Source organism: Calidris pugnax, unplaced genomic scaffold (genome assembly GCF_001431845.1).
Source record: "Calidris pugnax isolate Ruff unplaced genomic scaffold, ASM143184v1 scaffold11, whole genome shotgun sequence".
Taxonomy (NCBI): Eukaryota; Metazoa; Chordata; class Aves; order Charadriiformes; family Scolopacidae; genus Calidris; species Calidris pugnax.
The window spans coordinates 1,457,441-1,475,448 of record NW_015090803.1 but is presented as its reverse complement, the minus strand read 5'-3'; the positions used below and the strand labels follow the sequence as shown (position 1 = coordinate 1,475,448).

Here is an 18,008-nt window from a genome sequence, read left to right as displayed (position 1 = left end):
CAGTAAAAAAGATTTTGTAGGAATTTTTGCCTTTATTTTCTGTCAAATTTGGCTGTAATCTGATTTTGAGCATACTGGAAGTCTAAAATGCTCGCAGGTAATGCTAAATGATTCAATGTCGTTTATGGTTTGCAAGTATCTCACCACTTTTTTTTTTTAACTCAAGTCTATCAAATCTTATATTCAGCACTTTTATAGTGTAAAAGGTTACTGTACATACCCACTGGCCATTATGCTACATCAGTCACTCAGTTTGCAAATAAAGTGCTATACACATGCAGAAACATCAAAACTAGCTCCACACAGGTCAGATGAGGATAGCTAAGTAGCCCCGATGACCCTAAGCACCTGGTAAACGTGGCTGAAGTTCTGAAAGACCAAATACACTCCAGCAACACTACATGCAGATAAAAAGCCCTTGCAAATGCTTGACACAATACCATCATTCCAATAGAGACAAAGTGGGTCTAAAAGCAGTATCATCATCTCGGAAAAGGGAAAGGTATGTCATGACAAATGCTCCATTTCCTTTAATAATCAAAAATGCGTGGCTAGATAATGAATACATACATCCATTATTATCTTACCATATGGTCAGATATCCACTGATATCTGACCTGAAGATATCCAGGTGTGAGTTGTACAAGAAAGCCAGCATCCAACTACTAAAGTAATGAATGTTATCCAAGCAGTTGGCCCCTGCAACTTCCAGGAATGCAGCAAGTTGGATTTGGACTACACAATTAGCACTGAGCTAAAATATTCTTGTTAGTCATGTCTTACGAGGAACATCTTGCCACCATTCTCTTGGTGTTGCTGTGACAGACTGTGATGCTAAATAATTGTGATACTTACAGCATTATTTGTGTATTACAGTACCGTTCTAGAGGCCTGTGTTCAACTCTGCTAATCTTACAATCTGAATTTGCCCATTTCTCACCTCCAGAAGGATGAATTTACTCTGCAAATGTTTCCATGCGTCTATAAAAATCACGTACAGAATATCCAACCACAATAAAAACTTATCAGAAATGTCCATGTCTTTCAGAATTACTATAGCTTACACAGCACTTAGTCCTTTGTAGAGATGCCAAGCAGTTCAAACTTGCTCTCTTCTGAAAGAATCAACTAAACTGGAAAACTGCAATTAAACTTTATCACGTAGTAAAAAGGTGATTTCTGTTTATTTAATGATCTCTGTTGATGCTTGTAGACTAATAAAGGAAGAGTAATAGCAGAAGCATATTTTATTCTCTCATCTGTAGTTACCCACTTTTGCTGGAGTTCACTGAATTATAACACTGCTCTAGACAGAACTCTGTCCAATCTAAAACAGCGTGTCCATTTGATTTACAAAATGAACTTTATGCACAGTCCTCTCACTTTCCTCTGACTAAAATTTTAATTAAGTGTAGAAAAAAAACATGGGAAACTACAAGCAACAGACCTTCTCATTATCTAACTCAGCTTTTTAAAAAGCCCTGGGAACATACAATCATTGCCTAATATTCCTCTTGCATCATTTTAACTACAACCTTAAACACAAAAGGAAATGAGACACCTAAATTAACTAGTCCCTTTTCAAGTGTGAAAAACTTAAGTAGCATCACAAAGGGGAGATTAATCCTTAAACTAGCTGAAAGTTAGTTTTTCATAAAGGAAGATTTTCCACAATACTTATTAAGCATATAACTTAAATAAAAGACTTGCCCTGAATATTTCAGCTCTTTGTAGTAGGAAAAAGTGTTTTCCTTCATATACTCATTCTAATATTATTTGTAAGACATCAGAAAAGCTCTGTTTGTGGTAAAGGTCTTGTGCAAAAAAATAGACCATCTTTATCATTTTTTATAGAAATAATTTTTGCAAATATAAAAACAATTTTGGATAAACAAAAACATGGGTGTTTTTTTTTTTAACTATTATGAATGCAAATTACCTTAACATGCACAGAGTATAAACAGGGCAATCCTTTTTAATTTGGCATTTTAGTAAATTGAATTGGTTTTCAAGTGGTCAGATGCTCACAAAGGGGCAGGACCACATAGCTGCACTGGAGAAAACCTGACCTTTCTCATAAGCAATTAGCTTTTAGATTGGTTCAGCTACATCATAACTGGCAAAATATCTCTGCCATTGTCAGTCATTATTATTGCAATACTAACAGCCCTATTCAGCCAATGAATGAGTTCACAGCACTTCACCACTATTTCAGGCTACGTATACACCTTGCACACTACCAGCATCAAAACATAACTAATGTAATCTCTCTTTTGAAAATGTTTACTTCTGAATTTATACATATTTTTAGTCCACAAGTATGACCACATCTTAGCATGAAAGTTTAAGTTTAAAGGTTAAGAAAGGTTTGCACAAACTGATTTCTCAGTTGCATAACTACATGGTTAGTGATAAATTTCCTAAATATATATTCTAAGGTTCTATGTTGAAGACTCCATTTGAGAGGAGGAAGGCTTTAAGGAAGTTCCTGATACTGTTTTTTTCTGCAATCTTTGCATTTAAAATACACAAATAAATCATATTTAGAAGACTTACATAGTGTATCTTACTTTTTTACCCAGTTAGACAAGGAAAATCCAGATTCTTCAAGGTCGTTATCTTATTGGCAACTTGAGGCAAATTTTGGTATTTTTATTCTGTAACCATTGTACTGACAGTACTTTACAGTACTTTTTTTGTAGTGCATTACAAAATTATGAAAATTGTGCCACTAAAGTTAGAATACGAGCACTGCAATCTGTCAACTAGGATAGAACTTGTAGTATCCAGTAACCAAGACAGTATACTGAGGAATCAGTAAGCAAAAACTAACCACTGAGGTGCATTTAAATATTGTCAGAAATAGAACTTAACTAGCATTCTCAAAGATCAGCTAAAAGAAATTCATTTTTTCTAGTTTTTCTACTGTTCACATCAATCCACCCTGTATTAGCCAGACCTCCTCCTCTATGAATCCATTTAAACACTTTCTTCTAGTACTATTCTGAAGTGTGCCTACCAAATTGCCTACAGAGTCCTCTAAGAAACATTTTATGTGATGCCACCATTCTTACATTTATCATTATGAGGTCCGAAGTGCACTTTATTAACTATATAATTCGATTTGGACCATCTGGTCATAATGCTCCTAATGCCCCTTTCCTCCTCCCCTCCCATTAATCCCCATATATCTTTTTTCCAAACATCTTCAATTGGGCAGCAATATCAAAACTTCAGTTTTTGCTCATCCTCCAAAATTTGACTGCTACTCTGTTTTTCAAGAAAAAATTCACATAAAGCACTGTACAGAATATTTAACAGATGCACTTTTCTCTCTAGTTTTGTAGGCCACTGCAATCAGCTACCCTCATGCTTCAATAAATTCTCAAAAGAAAATGACATAGAAGAACACAGAAGGACTCAGGAACATTAGTTTGCCACTAAAAAAACCAGAACCAACTCATTTAAAATGTTTGAATCTAAATAGAAATAATTTTGTCAAGCATCACTGTAGCATCAACATGGATTTGGAAAACCACAAATAGAACAGACATCTAAAATTCCTAATTATAGCACACTTGAGAAAGTACTTTCAAGTCCAGAAAACCCACAGTAAAATACCTATTCAAAGTCAGAAGTCATGGAGTGACATTCAAATGTTTAAGCAAAAGCCCTAATATCTACCAACTAAAAATTTTATATTAAAAATAATGCAAGAATTTTAGTTCAACAGTGTACAGCGATACTTTGTCAGCATACAAAATTAACCTATTGTTTACCTCAGGTAAGTTAGTAACAAATTGGACAAGTCAGTCTTCATTTTAACCATCACTACTATAACCATAGCAAAATACACACACAGCCATGTACAGAGTCCTAATGGGTGTTATTAAAACAGTAAAAGTATCAAGTACTGGGTCCACAACAACAAGAGGCATGTTGACTACAATAAACTATTTTCAAAGCATCATTTGGAATTACATGTACCTAAATTTGTTGGAGAAGCAGCAAGCTCTGCCTCAACTAATAGATACAAACCATCTGTATGACTATAAAACGTTCTTCAGTGACTCTATCAATGTTTACAACTATTTTCAAAAAAAACCTCTACGTCACTTCTAATAGCATATGCAGTAGACCTAATAGAGAGGGGAGGAGAATTATCTGCATTAGTCTGTCTAGCACACTCCACTTTCCAGCTAGAAACAAGCAGACTAATTTACACATTACTATTTCTCTTACCTTTTAAAAAACTGGGAACTCAGCCACTACTTTCAGTTCCCAGACAAGAAAAGGGCAGAGAAGGGGAAGAGGCAGTTAAAGTCTTCCTTAATTTCCTGTCCCTTCTTTCCATAGCCAAGTTAGTACTTATTAAAAATGGATTTCTACCACCTTGCAGAAGAACATGTAAGCAGTGTTGGCTCACAATATCATTCTTGTATGGCTAAACTGAGCAAAGAAAATCACTGGGCATTTTGGGGGTTCTTTTTGTTGAGGCGGGGGGAAGGGACAGAGGGAAGGGCTTATTTTTAATAAACTAAAACCAGGCACTTTTCTGCAACTGAGATATGTCCTCTAACAAAGCAAGTACAAATATACACATTGCGTTCACAGTATTATTCATAGAAGAATTAATTACAATGTATGCAATTGCATTGTTTTATACAAAAAGAACATTTAAGCATTTTTGAGAATATTTTAGTATCTCCTTCAAACAGAGCTGCTCCAGCATTAATTCATCCATAAATCATCCAGGTTATAATAGTATTTCTTGCCAACTAGCTGGCTTCCATATATGGCATTAACTTGAAACAGAAAAACAGAGTGTTAAAGCATCACAGTACTTAAGTTCAGATTACTAGTTGAATTAAAAGAGGACATACCCACTGCTGGTGCATCATATTCATCCCCAAGTAAAATTTCAGGAGCAGAATATGCAAGAGATCCACAGCTTGTGGTGAGCTTCTTTCCAGGCTGAAATTTGTTGCTGAAGCCAAAATCAGTCAATTTCACAAGTCCTTGTTTTTCAAAGAAGACCACGTTCTCTGGTTTTAAGTCTCTGTGAACCACGTGCAGTTTATGGCAATAGGATATAGCATGAACTATTTGAGCAAAATATTTTTTTGCCAGATCCTCATTCAGACCTTCTTCATGTTTCATGATGTAGTCAAACATATCTCCTCCATCACCCAGCTCTAAGATAAGATAGAGCTTAGTCTGGGTGTCAATCACTTCATACAGCCGGACAATGTTGGGATGCTGCACTAGTTTCATGCATCTAACTTCCTGAAAAAGATGTCCAGTGGCTAGAGTGTCCAGTTTGGTCTTGTCAATTACTTTTACTGCTACTTTTTCACCAGTAAAGACATGCCGAGCAAGTTTGACCACAGCAAAGTGTCCTCTGCCCAAAGTTTTATCCAAGTCATACAATCCTGCAATTTTTCCATCATATCCCCGTTTGAAGCCTGCCATTCTGATTCAGAAATGAAGTAATATTTAAGCTCTTTGGAAACGTGATCTTTTCATATAAGAGTATCTGATGCAAATAAATAGTCCATCATTACTGCCAAGCATACCTAAAAAATAAAGAGATAAGATTATGTATTTGTATAAAAATAAACAAAATTCTTATCCTGTAATTCTCCTAAATTTACATTGGGATATTATTACGGATTGCTTATGAACTTATTCAGGGTTTTTTTGCAAAGAGTTTGATAAGCCATTCCCGGGTAACCAACAGATTTCTGAAATCACATTACCAGTATGCTGAAGAAAGCGAATTTCAACAGTGCAATAATGAAAATTTCTTTGAAATACACTGGTCTTCATGTTCTTGAGTTAGAAACCTTGCAAGCAACACTTGAAGAAATCGGTGTTATAACGACTGTTAAAATTGGCAAAGCTGAAATCCGTAACTTTTCCAGCTACATTAGAAATCAGCTGGGCAGCACAGAATATTAACAAGAGGAACATCCTTGACTTACTTTTTGGTATGTTTCTTCATGTTACAGCATAAAATAGCTCTAATACAAAGTTCTGATGACATGACCTTGCCATCTCCCTTTTAACAGCTTCCTGTTTAGCAAAGCTCAGAATAACATGCAAGACTTAATTTTGTTACTCTAATTAGTTTGAGCATCATCAGTCAATATTGTAATTACAACAAATGAACAAAGCTTTATAGGCTGAAATGAAACATTTGGGTTGGATGTACTCTTAGTGCTAAATAAAACGTCTTGTTAAATATTTTGACTGGAGTTATAAAAACTGGTGATAAAAGTTTGCATGTAGGCTGCATATGTTCAGCAGTCCTGGGAATGAGTCAGGAGAAGGGGAAGAAGAGTGGGAAGAAAGGGGAGAGAACTCAAGAGTTCAGATTATTTGTGATGATCTCCTGCTTACCAGTTAAGCAAACAAGATCCAACTTATGAAATGTTCATATTCAGACCTGGTTTTGAAGGTCTTATGTCCCATTGCCATTTTTTTCACACACAAAACCTCCCAAAAACTTTTCCTGCATCTTTAACTTAGATTGAGGTTTAAATAAAAATCTGTAGCTATCAAAAAGCTAACCATTTCTTCCACTTTGTGTGCAAAGTAGGAGAAATATGAAAATTAGATGGCTTATTGCCAACTCAATAAAATAAAGAAAACAAAGCTCTTTAGAATATATTTTCACAGTTTCAAAACTGAACTTCAAAAAGAAAATCTTTGAAAAGGAAGCTGGCAAGCAAACAGCCCCTTACATTAGCTATTCTCAAGTTGAAATGTAAGCATTAGATTAAAAACACTCCCTGCTAAACAAGTTATTTCACAGGCAGTGAAACTAATGAACCTGGTTTCATATGGATTCAATTACAAGGTTGGGGGTCCTATGAGGATTCTCTGATGTTGAACAAGCTTACCTTACTGCTTCTCTCAGCTGGAGCCATGGTATGACCTCTTCTCTACCCAGCTGTTTACTTCCACAAACTCCGTGGGAATTCAGTTTGAGACCTCCACCCCTGTAAAATTTGAATGAAATAAATCAAATTCTGAAACTTCATAACATTGACAAGGAACAGGGCAAGCGTAACAATCACATAAAGATTGGGGTTTGGGTTTTTGTTTTTCTTTAAAGATAATCATCAAGCTTTAAAAAAAATTCATTGGATTTTGTGTTACTGTATCCTTTCATTCTGCTACTAAGCACTACATTTTAGATGCTTGTCCAAAAACCACTTCACTAGAAGATGCCATAGTACCAAAATTGGGGTTAGCATCGCTGCTTCCCAACATATCCCGTATCGCTCATCTTAGTTTCCCCTAAAAGTCCCAATTAACCATGTAATACCATCCCATTCTTATTCCAGAAAGTACAAAACTAAATTAGAGAATGCTACATTAAATCAAATGCCCATGTCAAACACTTTCCTACCTGGTAATTAACCATTAGAGGATGCATAGGGAAAAACATAGTACAATGGGAAACTTAACAGTAAATAATGAAACTCTCCTTATCTTTAAGAAATTCAAAAACTTCTTCACATCAGAGGGCAGTGGCTTTGTGTTTAATAATGCTTGATGGATTCCACTCCACCCCGCTCTGTGGAACTGGGGAGGTACTTTATTAAAGCATGTGAATTTTTAGTATCAAGAACATTCTGCAACAAGGAGTTTAACAGCTTAACTATGTGCTGTGAGAAGAACCACTTCCTTTTGTTTGTTTTTAATCTCCTGATAATTTGTGCATCTTCTCATTCACTGTCTGTTCCAAAACAAGAACTATCATACTCCATTTACCTTGCCTCAAGCAACTCAGTTTTATTTTAGCTTCTTCCCTTCTTAGCTTCAGTTCAATCTTGCTCAAGTCCTAGTCTGTCACTCCTTTTACAGAGGTTATTCCTCAGGCTTTAGCATTCTTCTCACCTTTCTCTACACATTTTCTGGTTTGTTTTATACTACTTTCTTAAGCCAATTTGGTGGTGGTTAGTTTTGGGGTTTTTTTTGGTGTTTTAAGCCAATTTGGTGGTGGTTAGTTTTGGGTTTTTTTTTGGTGTTTGTTTTTTTTTTATTGTGGTGGTTGGTTGTTGGTTTTGGTTTGTTTTTTTTTTTTTTACAACTACTGAGCACTGACATAATGTTGTCATGTAATGCTTTATCATAGTTATATAATGTTCCATTGTTGGCCTAACCCCCAAAATACAGGCTAATGAAAAATAGTCCATGTACACACAGAAGCCACCTAACCTTACAAACCTATTTTACCCATAATGCATCCCATAGTCAATACCTTACTGCTAAACTACTTAACAGTTTTAGAACCCTTAAAGTTAAAAAAAATCATAAAACTTGTATCAAAAAACAGACAGCCATTTCTTATACCATTGAAGTTACCAACAACTCAAACTCCAGTACTCAAGTTTTTATGGGCTATTGCTTTCCTGAATGTTAAGTCAAACTTCAAGATTTACATCTCTACTTGCACAAATTCATCACATCCTACAAATCTGGCCCAGATCATGAAACACCTTTAGTCTCTGAGGAGGAGACATGGCTTTCAGAGAGATTTTATGTTAAGTCTTGGATTCAAAAACAACACCTGCAGACAAAATGGAGCTTTCTTAATGCATGGCAAAACCCAAGTTTTGTTACTGGAAGAGGTAGGGAATTGGGAAGTAAAAAGCCTTGGTCAATTTTGACTTATCTTTTCTGTCTTAAATTCAAGAAGATTCCATCCCTGGCAGAGCAAAAGGGAGAGAGCAAACCCAGCCAGATGTAAAAGAATGTAACTTGTCTGAATTTAAGTAACAGCAACCCTCAGCAGTAAGAAAAGATTTATACTAATTATTTTGTTCACTTGGCACATTCTCAACCATCTTTGTACAAACTCAACAAGTGATTTATCTCTAAATGACAGAATGCACATAAACATCAACCTGTCAACAAAATTCCAGCAAAAATCAGTTATGCTTACACCATGGAGAAATACATCAGACAGTAATCAATAGGATAAAAGCTTACAGAAACAGAAGATAGACTATGCTTACTAATGTTGCAGCCCATTAGCTGAAATAAAATTCATGCAGATTCATTAACACTTTAACATAAAGTCTCCACAATAACAGATCAACTTTTAACTCCGTGGTTTTAAAATAAATCACACACACAGTTTGAAGTGAACATACCAAAATCAAGAATTGATTAGTAGTAGGAAATGGATGAAAAACTGCCATAGTGCATGTAGATATAAACCTTGATAACAATTTAAATATGCTACCTAAAGGATCACAGTTGCCACACTTCTCAGAGAAGTAGTTTTTTTCTCTCTAAAGTAGAGTTTTGAAAGCATTTAAGAATCAAATTAGTGCAGTTTCAGAAAGTACCAGCTTTCAAACTGAAGCCTCTTTGTGACCCTTTCTTTGCAGTTATCTCCTTAGTTACATCAGTAAAACTGTAACTATAAATGGAATCACCCAAAACTTCCAGATTTAACACATCTACTACTATCATGCTCCAAAACAGGTTTAGTTTTAGTGACAGATCATTTCAGTGATTCAGTTTACAATGTGACCTCTTGAACACTTTTACCAAGTGAAGGAGCTGCAAGCTGCAGCACACAATCAAAATTTCAGCCAGTCATACTTTGCCAGCAAGCCAAACTACAGCCTGAGGAAAAACATTTAACAGCCAATTATAGACAGGTAAATATTTTGTGTCATTTCTTTTAATTCACATTATCTCAAGTCCTTTATAAATTCATTTTTCAGCATTAGAGAGTTCATGTTTTCTAGATAGCGAGCTTACTAACCATTAGCAGCATTTAATCCATGTGGCTAATTATGGTTTTAAAAATGCAATTTTCCTTAACTATACCAGAACTCGGCTACGCCCCCGACACTCATTTTATGCAATGTAGACATTTACCAGTAAATAGATTCAGAACAGATCCTTCCCTCCATAGAAGCTCATATATCCTATCCCACAAAATACTGCAAACAGCGTCTGTAATGGAGAACTGCAGAAGCTGTTTTTGTAGTATCACATGCATCCTATTAAGAGGCTTAACAACAGTACTGTGATTCAACCATCTCTAGAAGATGGATGAATAGATCTCCGATAGATCTGTTTGGAAAAACAGCATATTTCAGAGACACTAGTTTTTCTTTAAGCGATTTATCTCATCCAAAAAGTTTCATTATATTATACACTACACGCAAGACCAGCTTAGTTCATCTTACTTTAATGTATTAGCTTCTTACTTTAGAAAATGAAGATACAAAGTCCCATTTCAACAAAATGTTATAAAAATATCAATGCAAAAACTTCCCTGCCTGATGAGGCTAACAGACATAAAAGCTGAAGTAATCTTCCCTGGGCCTCGTCTGCCCACAGACAGCTAACCATTCCTGTCTCCCTTCACAATAAATGGAGGTTCAGTCAACACAGATAAGAGTCTGTGATACAACAAATTGCACCCTAAAGCAGATAGCTAAACAAATCAAATGAATCATTTCTTAGAAGCACGCATTTTCATTTTCTGTAACAGGAATTTAGGATCACTACTTCAGTGGATATACATATTATACACATCCACAAGACAGATTAAGTAAATTTCACCTTGCTTCTCCTCTTACTCTCTTGTCTCAGATGAGTAACAACTTCTATAGCAATTATTTATTTACTACATAATTATATGTTTAGAGAAAGACTTAACTTTGCCATTCTTCCTAGAAACAGTAAACCAAAATTTAACATAAACTGATCTCAGAGATCCAGAAGCAACTTTTTTAGTCTGAAAGCAATTAGTACAAATCATTAGAATCTGAAAGCAAACTGAAGGAAATATCAACTATATATACAAAGTGTGCAAGTATGATTTTTCAATTTTTTTCTAGAATCTTCTATCAATTTTTATCTGCTACCCTACTGAAGATTAGACCTTTGCAGTCTAATCCACAAGCCTTTAAAAACAGTCTTTGTTACTAAATGATCCACTACTTATATGTGATGATGTTAGCCCTTCACCCCCATGACACTCTACTTTCCCCAGGAGGGCTTTTGATCACCTTTCCTTTCATATGAGGAAGAGCAAACATGCCAGGAACAGGTACAAAGTGTTGTAAGAGTAAAGTGTGAAGAACGTACACACTTAATGCATACCACATGCTCTGAAAACTAGTAATGACTTAATTCCTCCAGAGTATTTGAAACTTTTTAAGCCTCATACTACCCAACAGGCCTTGAATATTCAAGACACGACTTAAAAGCCCAAGAACCTGTGTTCTCCATTTGTTTCCACACAGAGGTGCCACAGTCCAGCAAAGCCCTTCCTCCTCCTTAGGGAGGGCCTCGTCCTTAGGTCACCTTCCTGTGACCTAAGCCTTCTCAACTACCATTCAAAGGTATTCAAAGAAACGATGACAATCTATACCTGCCCTACAGCCAAACACTTTGCAGATGTAGCATTCTTGGGGGGGGTGGGGACAGCTGTGTTACAACTCAGCCCTTATACACACAATGCTATCTAATGCTTTATTTTCCACTTAGCGTGACTGCATCACAGCGTACACGCCTGTCTTCTTCCTCATTGATGACAAACTCTATAAAAGCTCCTGCTCCTGACAAGTTCCCCAATAAAACACCACTGTAGATTTTTTTTTCAAGGTATACATGCACTTTTATTTTCATATTAGGCCTGTCTTCCAGTCAGCATCTACCTCACAGTGTGTTACTAAATTGTCAAGATGTATCAGCAAATCCCTCTAGCATTCAGCATGGTTACACCTAAAATGAAGATGAAAGTTACCAAGTAATTTTGTATTTCAAACATATAAAGAAAAATTAGCCTGCATAATTTAATGGTATTCCCAAGTTTTAAAAATATCTTTCCTGAGCAAAATTCTGAAGGCTGAGAGCTGCCAATTGGCTGAGGAAGTTTTGCCATTAAACATATGGGAAGCCTGTAGTGAAATGTTAGTGTTTCATGATTTTAGAATGTGTTGCAGGCATCAGAGCTACTGATGCCTAGCCTTAACTCTTCTTAGAGTTCTTCTTAGATTCTATTTCTTAGAATCCAGAAATAAAAACAAAATGCTAAAAAGAATGCTTCATCTCTAACGTCCATTATTCAGTGAACAGCCAGCAGCAGAAATATTTGGCAGGCCTCTAAACTACAGGTTGGTGAAGGGAGAGGTAGCGTTATACATTTGAGAAGAAATAAGTCACTAACATTATCTTGTAACAGAAAATTATGAGAGCCTACATGACTTGATCTAAAAGCAAGACCTTGAGGAAGCTCCAACTTGTAAGAAAAATTAAATTTAAAATATATTATGCCTAACTCAGGATATTGTAAATTAAAGAATACATATTTTTCTTAGACAAGAAATTCCCAAACTTTTAGACCTACAGATTGATGATTGCCATCCTATTATCTCAAAGTCACAGTACAGTCACATCAAGCATGGAAGGTTTAAGCTTTCCTCTTCCACATGGGTTTGCAAAGCTGTGGTGAGTGGTTGGCAGAACACTGTTAAAGAGTAAAATTTGAGAATTGTGTTGTAGAAACCCCACTAGATAGTTAATATCTTTGTGAGAATCATCTTCAATACAGACAAGTGAGAAAACCACTGGATCTGAATTGGTCCTTCAAGGACCCCCACTTTAAAAGTCAAGAACGTATATTTCACAACAAGCAGGCGAATAAGAAAAAAAATACAGGAGACACTGGAGTAGGTGTATATTGCAAAGCAAGAGCAAGACAGTAGTAGTAATAGCAACATTATGATTACTGACTAGACACCAAACCTAGTAAGGGGACAGATGTGCTAAGAGTGATCAAACTATGATCCATTGACAACTCAAGATTAGTATTCACTGGCATTGGTTCCAACTGCCTCTAGTTGTGAAGTCTGTTAGAAGCCCAAGACAGTTTCATAACCGTGATGATAATCGCTGTAGCTTATAAGGCACTTTCCATTTCTAAGAGGAGGTATTACACAAGACAAATGTTATCTGCCCTATGGATTTGAGAACTCAGCAATAGCTTTACACCATCTAAAGTCCTGACACCAGCAATAGCTCCAAAAGCAATAAATTTCATGTTGTCTCTGTTTTCCTCTTGTCCTGTTTCTACTCTCAAAGTCCGGCATGTAGCTAAACAAATTTTAGTAGTAATACAAACAGACACCACCACATTCACATATTACATGCTTCAGCACTTAATATCTAAAGCTGCTCTTAAAGTATTATTGCAGAGGAAGAGAAGAATACCAGATCTTCCCAAATGGACACAACCCCTAAATTATCTACTGCAAAGTAGTATGCAATAACATCTTTTAAAAAGGAGTTGCTCAAAATTCTGTGATAAATGCTAGTACACTCTTTTTTGTATCTGTAAATCAGTACAAAACTTGGTTCAGACCCTGCGATGCTGTGATGTCATGATATACAAAAAAATAGTTTCAATTGAAATGATCATACTTTGCAGTTCCCACTGAAAGAAAAATTTCTCCTCAGCTACAGGAAATGAACTTGTGTATCTTAGTGACAGACATTCATAAACCTAACCAATCAAGATCCGGTATCAAAGAAGCCTGAAGATCACAGATGAGCTTTTCAGTCAACCATCTTACAAGCAACAGAGATAACTCATGGTAGCTAGACTCCCTAGCCCAAAATTATACTTTTCCAAGCTTGGTAAGCAGTATCCAAGAGGCTTCTCAAAGGCTTTAATATTCTAAATCTCATCACATTTTCCTTTTTTCTTCCCTTCTCCCTCCTCCCCTTCAGCCCACACCCCTACCCCCCATCCCCACCCCAAAAAGTAACTAGGAACATAAAACTGATAAAGAAATACTTTGCATATCAGACAGCAGTCATATTATTATGATTCATGATGGTATCACTGTCTTTTAGACAGGACACTACATTGGTATTTTCAGAAACCCTACTACAGGAACTCTGCAGACCACAACTTGGGATTTGTATTCCACCAATCTGGACTCTTTTAGAAGAATCACCTGATCTACTCCATGTTCATGGATTCTCTGAATTGTTTTACTTTTTTCAAATGTCTATTTATTAACATTAACACATTATTTTCTCAGGCCAGTCAGTATAGCAAAGTCCACTAACAGAATTTCTAAACATCCCACCATTAATCAACAAGCACCTCAGTGTGGCTTAACATTTTAATAAGTTACCACCATGGTAACATCTAACATCTTGTTTGTGATTCTGAATTTACACAACAAAGAGATTTTTTTATTCCCTAGCAAGGGAGGTGGAAAGCATCAAATGCTAGTTCAAATATGAGTATTCAGATGCAAATATGTGTACATACTGTTAGTACCTATTACAAGCAAAGTTTCTTCAGAATGATCTCTGAGCTCAAGTGTCAGCTTCATTTGTTTAGCAATACCTCTGGTAACATAAAGCTTAAGTACTAAATTGACTTAAGTTGCCTCTGAGATACTGACATTTTCCATCTAGGATAGAAACTACTTAAACCTTAAGAAACAGGTTGATCTCAACATACAGTTACTCAGTTTCAACACTTTATCCTCATTTATAGCACCCTAAACTAGTTAGGAACAGGCAGACATCTGAAATTCACCATGCTTCAACATGAACAAAAATTATAAAAGTCTAGGCTATCATCTTATCTCTCAAGTAAAGTTGGTTAAAGTCCAGCCAGTAACTAGACAGGAGACTGCTGCAGAAAACACAGAATGAAATATGAAGAGTAAAAAAGTCTATCAAATTCAGTGCAACATTCATGTCCCAACACTGTTGCAAAAGATCACTGTATAAGAGAGATTCAGCTTTTCCGAAAGCAAACATCCTCTGTTTTATATTTCACAAGTGTAAAAACTACACAGCACTCTTTCCTCATTAAATTCTTAACATCAGTGACTTAACTTATGTGTACTAGAACTCTGCCAGGGTAAATTATCCTAGAATTGTACGTGAATATACGGTTTTTGAAATCCTCTTAAACTCTTACATAATACTGTTATGTGTATTAAAACAACAGCTACTTTACATTATTACAGAAGCTGCAGCATTCCGGTTAAGCGCTTGAAAGTAGTGTGACAAGGAAAATGCACAGAACCTCATAGGTCACTAAAGTTAAAAGCTTATGCAATTTAATATTACTATATTCACCATAAACTGCAGTTCAGCCCTGTATACAAAAGGTAGTGTCCCTGATCTGAACTATGTTTCATTGGTTTCTCATTTTAAGACCTAATTAAAAAACACTATTAACTAGGAATGGACAGAAGTTCATCAAGAAGTTTTACAGTATTTAAGGGGAATTTTGAAAGCAGACAAAACCCAAGAAAAGATGTGCACTATTTCATGAGAGACACATTCCGAGGAAAGAAGCTAGCTGCACCAGAATATTGTGCCCTTGAAAGCAAGGCAGGCAACAAAGCAAGACAAAAGCACTAGTTTGGCATTAGAGTTGCTTGTGGGATAAAAAGGACAATGATACATCGAAGGAGTAGATTGCAAAAGAATTATTCAAGTATGATATCGAAGGCAGAGTTAGAACCTTAAAAGAGTAGATTGGTCAAAACAGTGCACAAGGAAGATGTCTACTGCAAGTAAAGGAGTATCTGCAGTAGCATATTAACATGCATACTCTTAACATGCACTATTTGTTTAAAATAATCAAAAAGCAGACTGTACTACCCACACCACTTGGGAATATCAGTTCCTATAGCAAGATGATTCAAGGAATAGCAGTAACCTGTACAGAAATTTCAGTACCCAGAACTCAATTTGTACTTTCTTGCTTCTCAATTGTGTAAAAAAAAAAACAAACCAAAAAATAAAAGAGCCCAGTTTATCACTAAATCCACTTAAGACATCAGCTTTTCCCTGTTTTTCTTGGAAGCCTCATGTGTGGATCACAAAAATTCTCTTAAAAAGAGCTAGATGAATGTACCGTCTTAGGTACCTTCCCTACCAGGCACCATTCCAGCATTCCAGCATTGAAAAATCATGCCATCATTCTACCACTTTTCTGGTCACATAGAATATTCAGGAAAAAGGTGAGACAGGACTAGGCTTTCTCTTCCTTAGCTTTTATTATTAAGCGCTCAAAACTAGATGTTTTCACACACTAGAAGTTAGAAGGGCAGGTAACAGTCTATTTAAGTTAACATTTCAATATGCTTCACAAGGTAAAATTTGATTGCATTATGTAGCAATGACTGTTAGTTCTTGGAAGTTTGTTTCAGATTCCTTCTTTCTAAAGACCAGCAATCGTACAAAAATAACCACCAACTCAATTTCCATTTTCTGTGATACACTTACAGCTATAACCCCCACACACACCATTCATTAACCCAGTTCCTAGTGGTGCATGCCTTGCAAGAACTACTTAATTCTAACATAATAAACATTTGCTTGTAAACACTTCTATATAGATTTCATTTCTGAGATTCATTAAACTGGTCCTTCCCCAGAGCCTGAAGATCTAAATATATCCACAATAAACATCTCCAAAAAGCAGCCTATATGACTAAGTAGTGACTGCACTACAGAGGGCAGGCGTAAGCAGATTTGCATGCAATTCATTCATGCTAGATGGCTGTAAATCATACAATACACTTCAGCTGCTCCTGGAACAGCAATGGTACCATTGAGGAAACCACTTCTTTGCATATCTACTCTTAAACAAGCTCTTAAAAACAAGATGATCAGAAACTATCTATGCATAAGCAAAAAACCAAAGCTTTTCATATGCCCATATGCCATGTAAAGCTTTCTCCTTCACAGGTGTTCTAGCATCCCTTACCAATAAAAATATCCAATCTGAAAATAGGTCACATTTGTTGCCAACCATCCTCTGGCCAATATAGGCTTTTTCCCTAGTGGATGTTCTTCAATACGTTATTCAGTCTACTTATAAAAGAAAGAAAAAAAAAAACCAACCAACCCCAAACACCACACCAAAACCAGCCACACGTCTGTCCTTCAGCTACTACCAAGACTGTACATCAACCACAAACATCTTTAAAAGTTATCTTCCATAAATTTAACTAGTGGAGTACTGCCAGAGTGCCAAAACCCACCTAGCAAAAAGGACAAAACCTTTCTCCAGGACGTCCCTACTTATCTGACCGATTTCTATAGTAATCTAAAGGCAGTAAACTCAATGCAAGGAGCTTATTGACAGAAGCAATACACGTATCGACAAAGAACAAGGGATAGTTGCTCCTGTCAGGGGTATGCTCCAGAACAGACGCCAGCTTGTGTTCTACCTGTTGGCTGTGCACCTGGTTCCGAGGGGCAAGATGCAGCGTCATTGCCCCAAAACGCACCCGTGACCGGTCCCACTCTCTAACCACAGAGGGCTTTCGCCTCGCTTGTTTATTTTTTTTTTTCTTTTAAGCAAGCGACAGAAAATCCGCGGCGGAGTTGGCGAAGGCAGCAGGGTGGCGGAGGGGCAAAGCGGCCACCGCTTTTCCCGGGGTGACCCCGCGGTGCGGAGGGCGAGGGCAGACCCCCGGGGCGGCCATGCAGGGGGCACGGAGAGGCGCGGGGTCAGCCGGCGGCGGGGAGCCGGTCACACGGACGCTGCCTCGGAGCGGGGAGAGGGCTGGCGTGGGGACAGGCCGGGCTCCGCCGCGCCAGGGGGCACGGGAGGCACCCCCCGGTACCCCGCCATCCCCGCAGTGACCCCCGCTACTCCCCCCCGCCTCACGCCGCCCCTCCTCCCCGCTCCCAAATCCCTCTTCTCCAGCCCCGGGCAGCACCGACACACCGACCTTCGGCGGCCGGGAAACGTCCCCCCACCGCCGCCTCCTCTGAGGCCGAGGCCGCCATTGGGCCGGCCGGGAAGAGCTCGGCGGGCCGAGGCCGGCTCCGCGAGAGACGAAAAGGCGAAGGAGGGGGAAGGAAGGAAGGAAGGGGACCCACCACACCCCACCGGGCCGGCCCTGTCCTCGCCGGCCCAGCCCCAACCGAACCCGGCCCAACCCCGCTGGCAACTTACTGCCTGCAGCAGCAGC

The 18,008-nt window shown here is 37.5% G+C and overlaps 1 protein-coding gene across 1 annotated transcript in view; it reads right to left on the bottom strand.

The window, feature by feature from the left end:
- Nucleotides 1–18,008, bottom strand: part of SNRK (SNF related kinase) — a 39,794-nt gene extending 21,786 nt beyond the window's left edge. The window contains exons 1-3 of the mRNA XM_014937818.1: nucleotides 17,993–18,008; nucleotides 6,906–7,004; nucleotides 4,884–5,576 (exon numbers count right to left, since the gene is read on the bottom strand). Of these exons, the coding sequence (XP_014793304.1) occupies nucleotides 4,884–5,472 (589 nt within the window). The 5' untranslated portion in view covers nucleotides 5,473–5,576; nucleotides 6,906–7,004; nucleotides 17,993–18,008. The remainder of the gene's footprint in view (nucleotides 1–4,883; nucleotides 5,577–6,905; nucleotides 7,005–17,992) is intronic.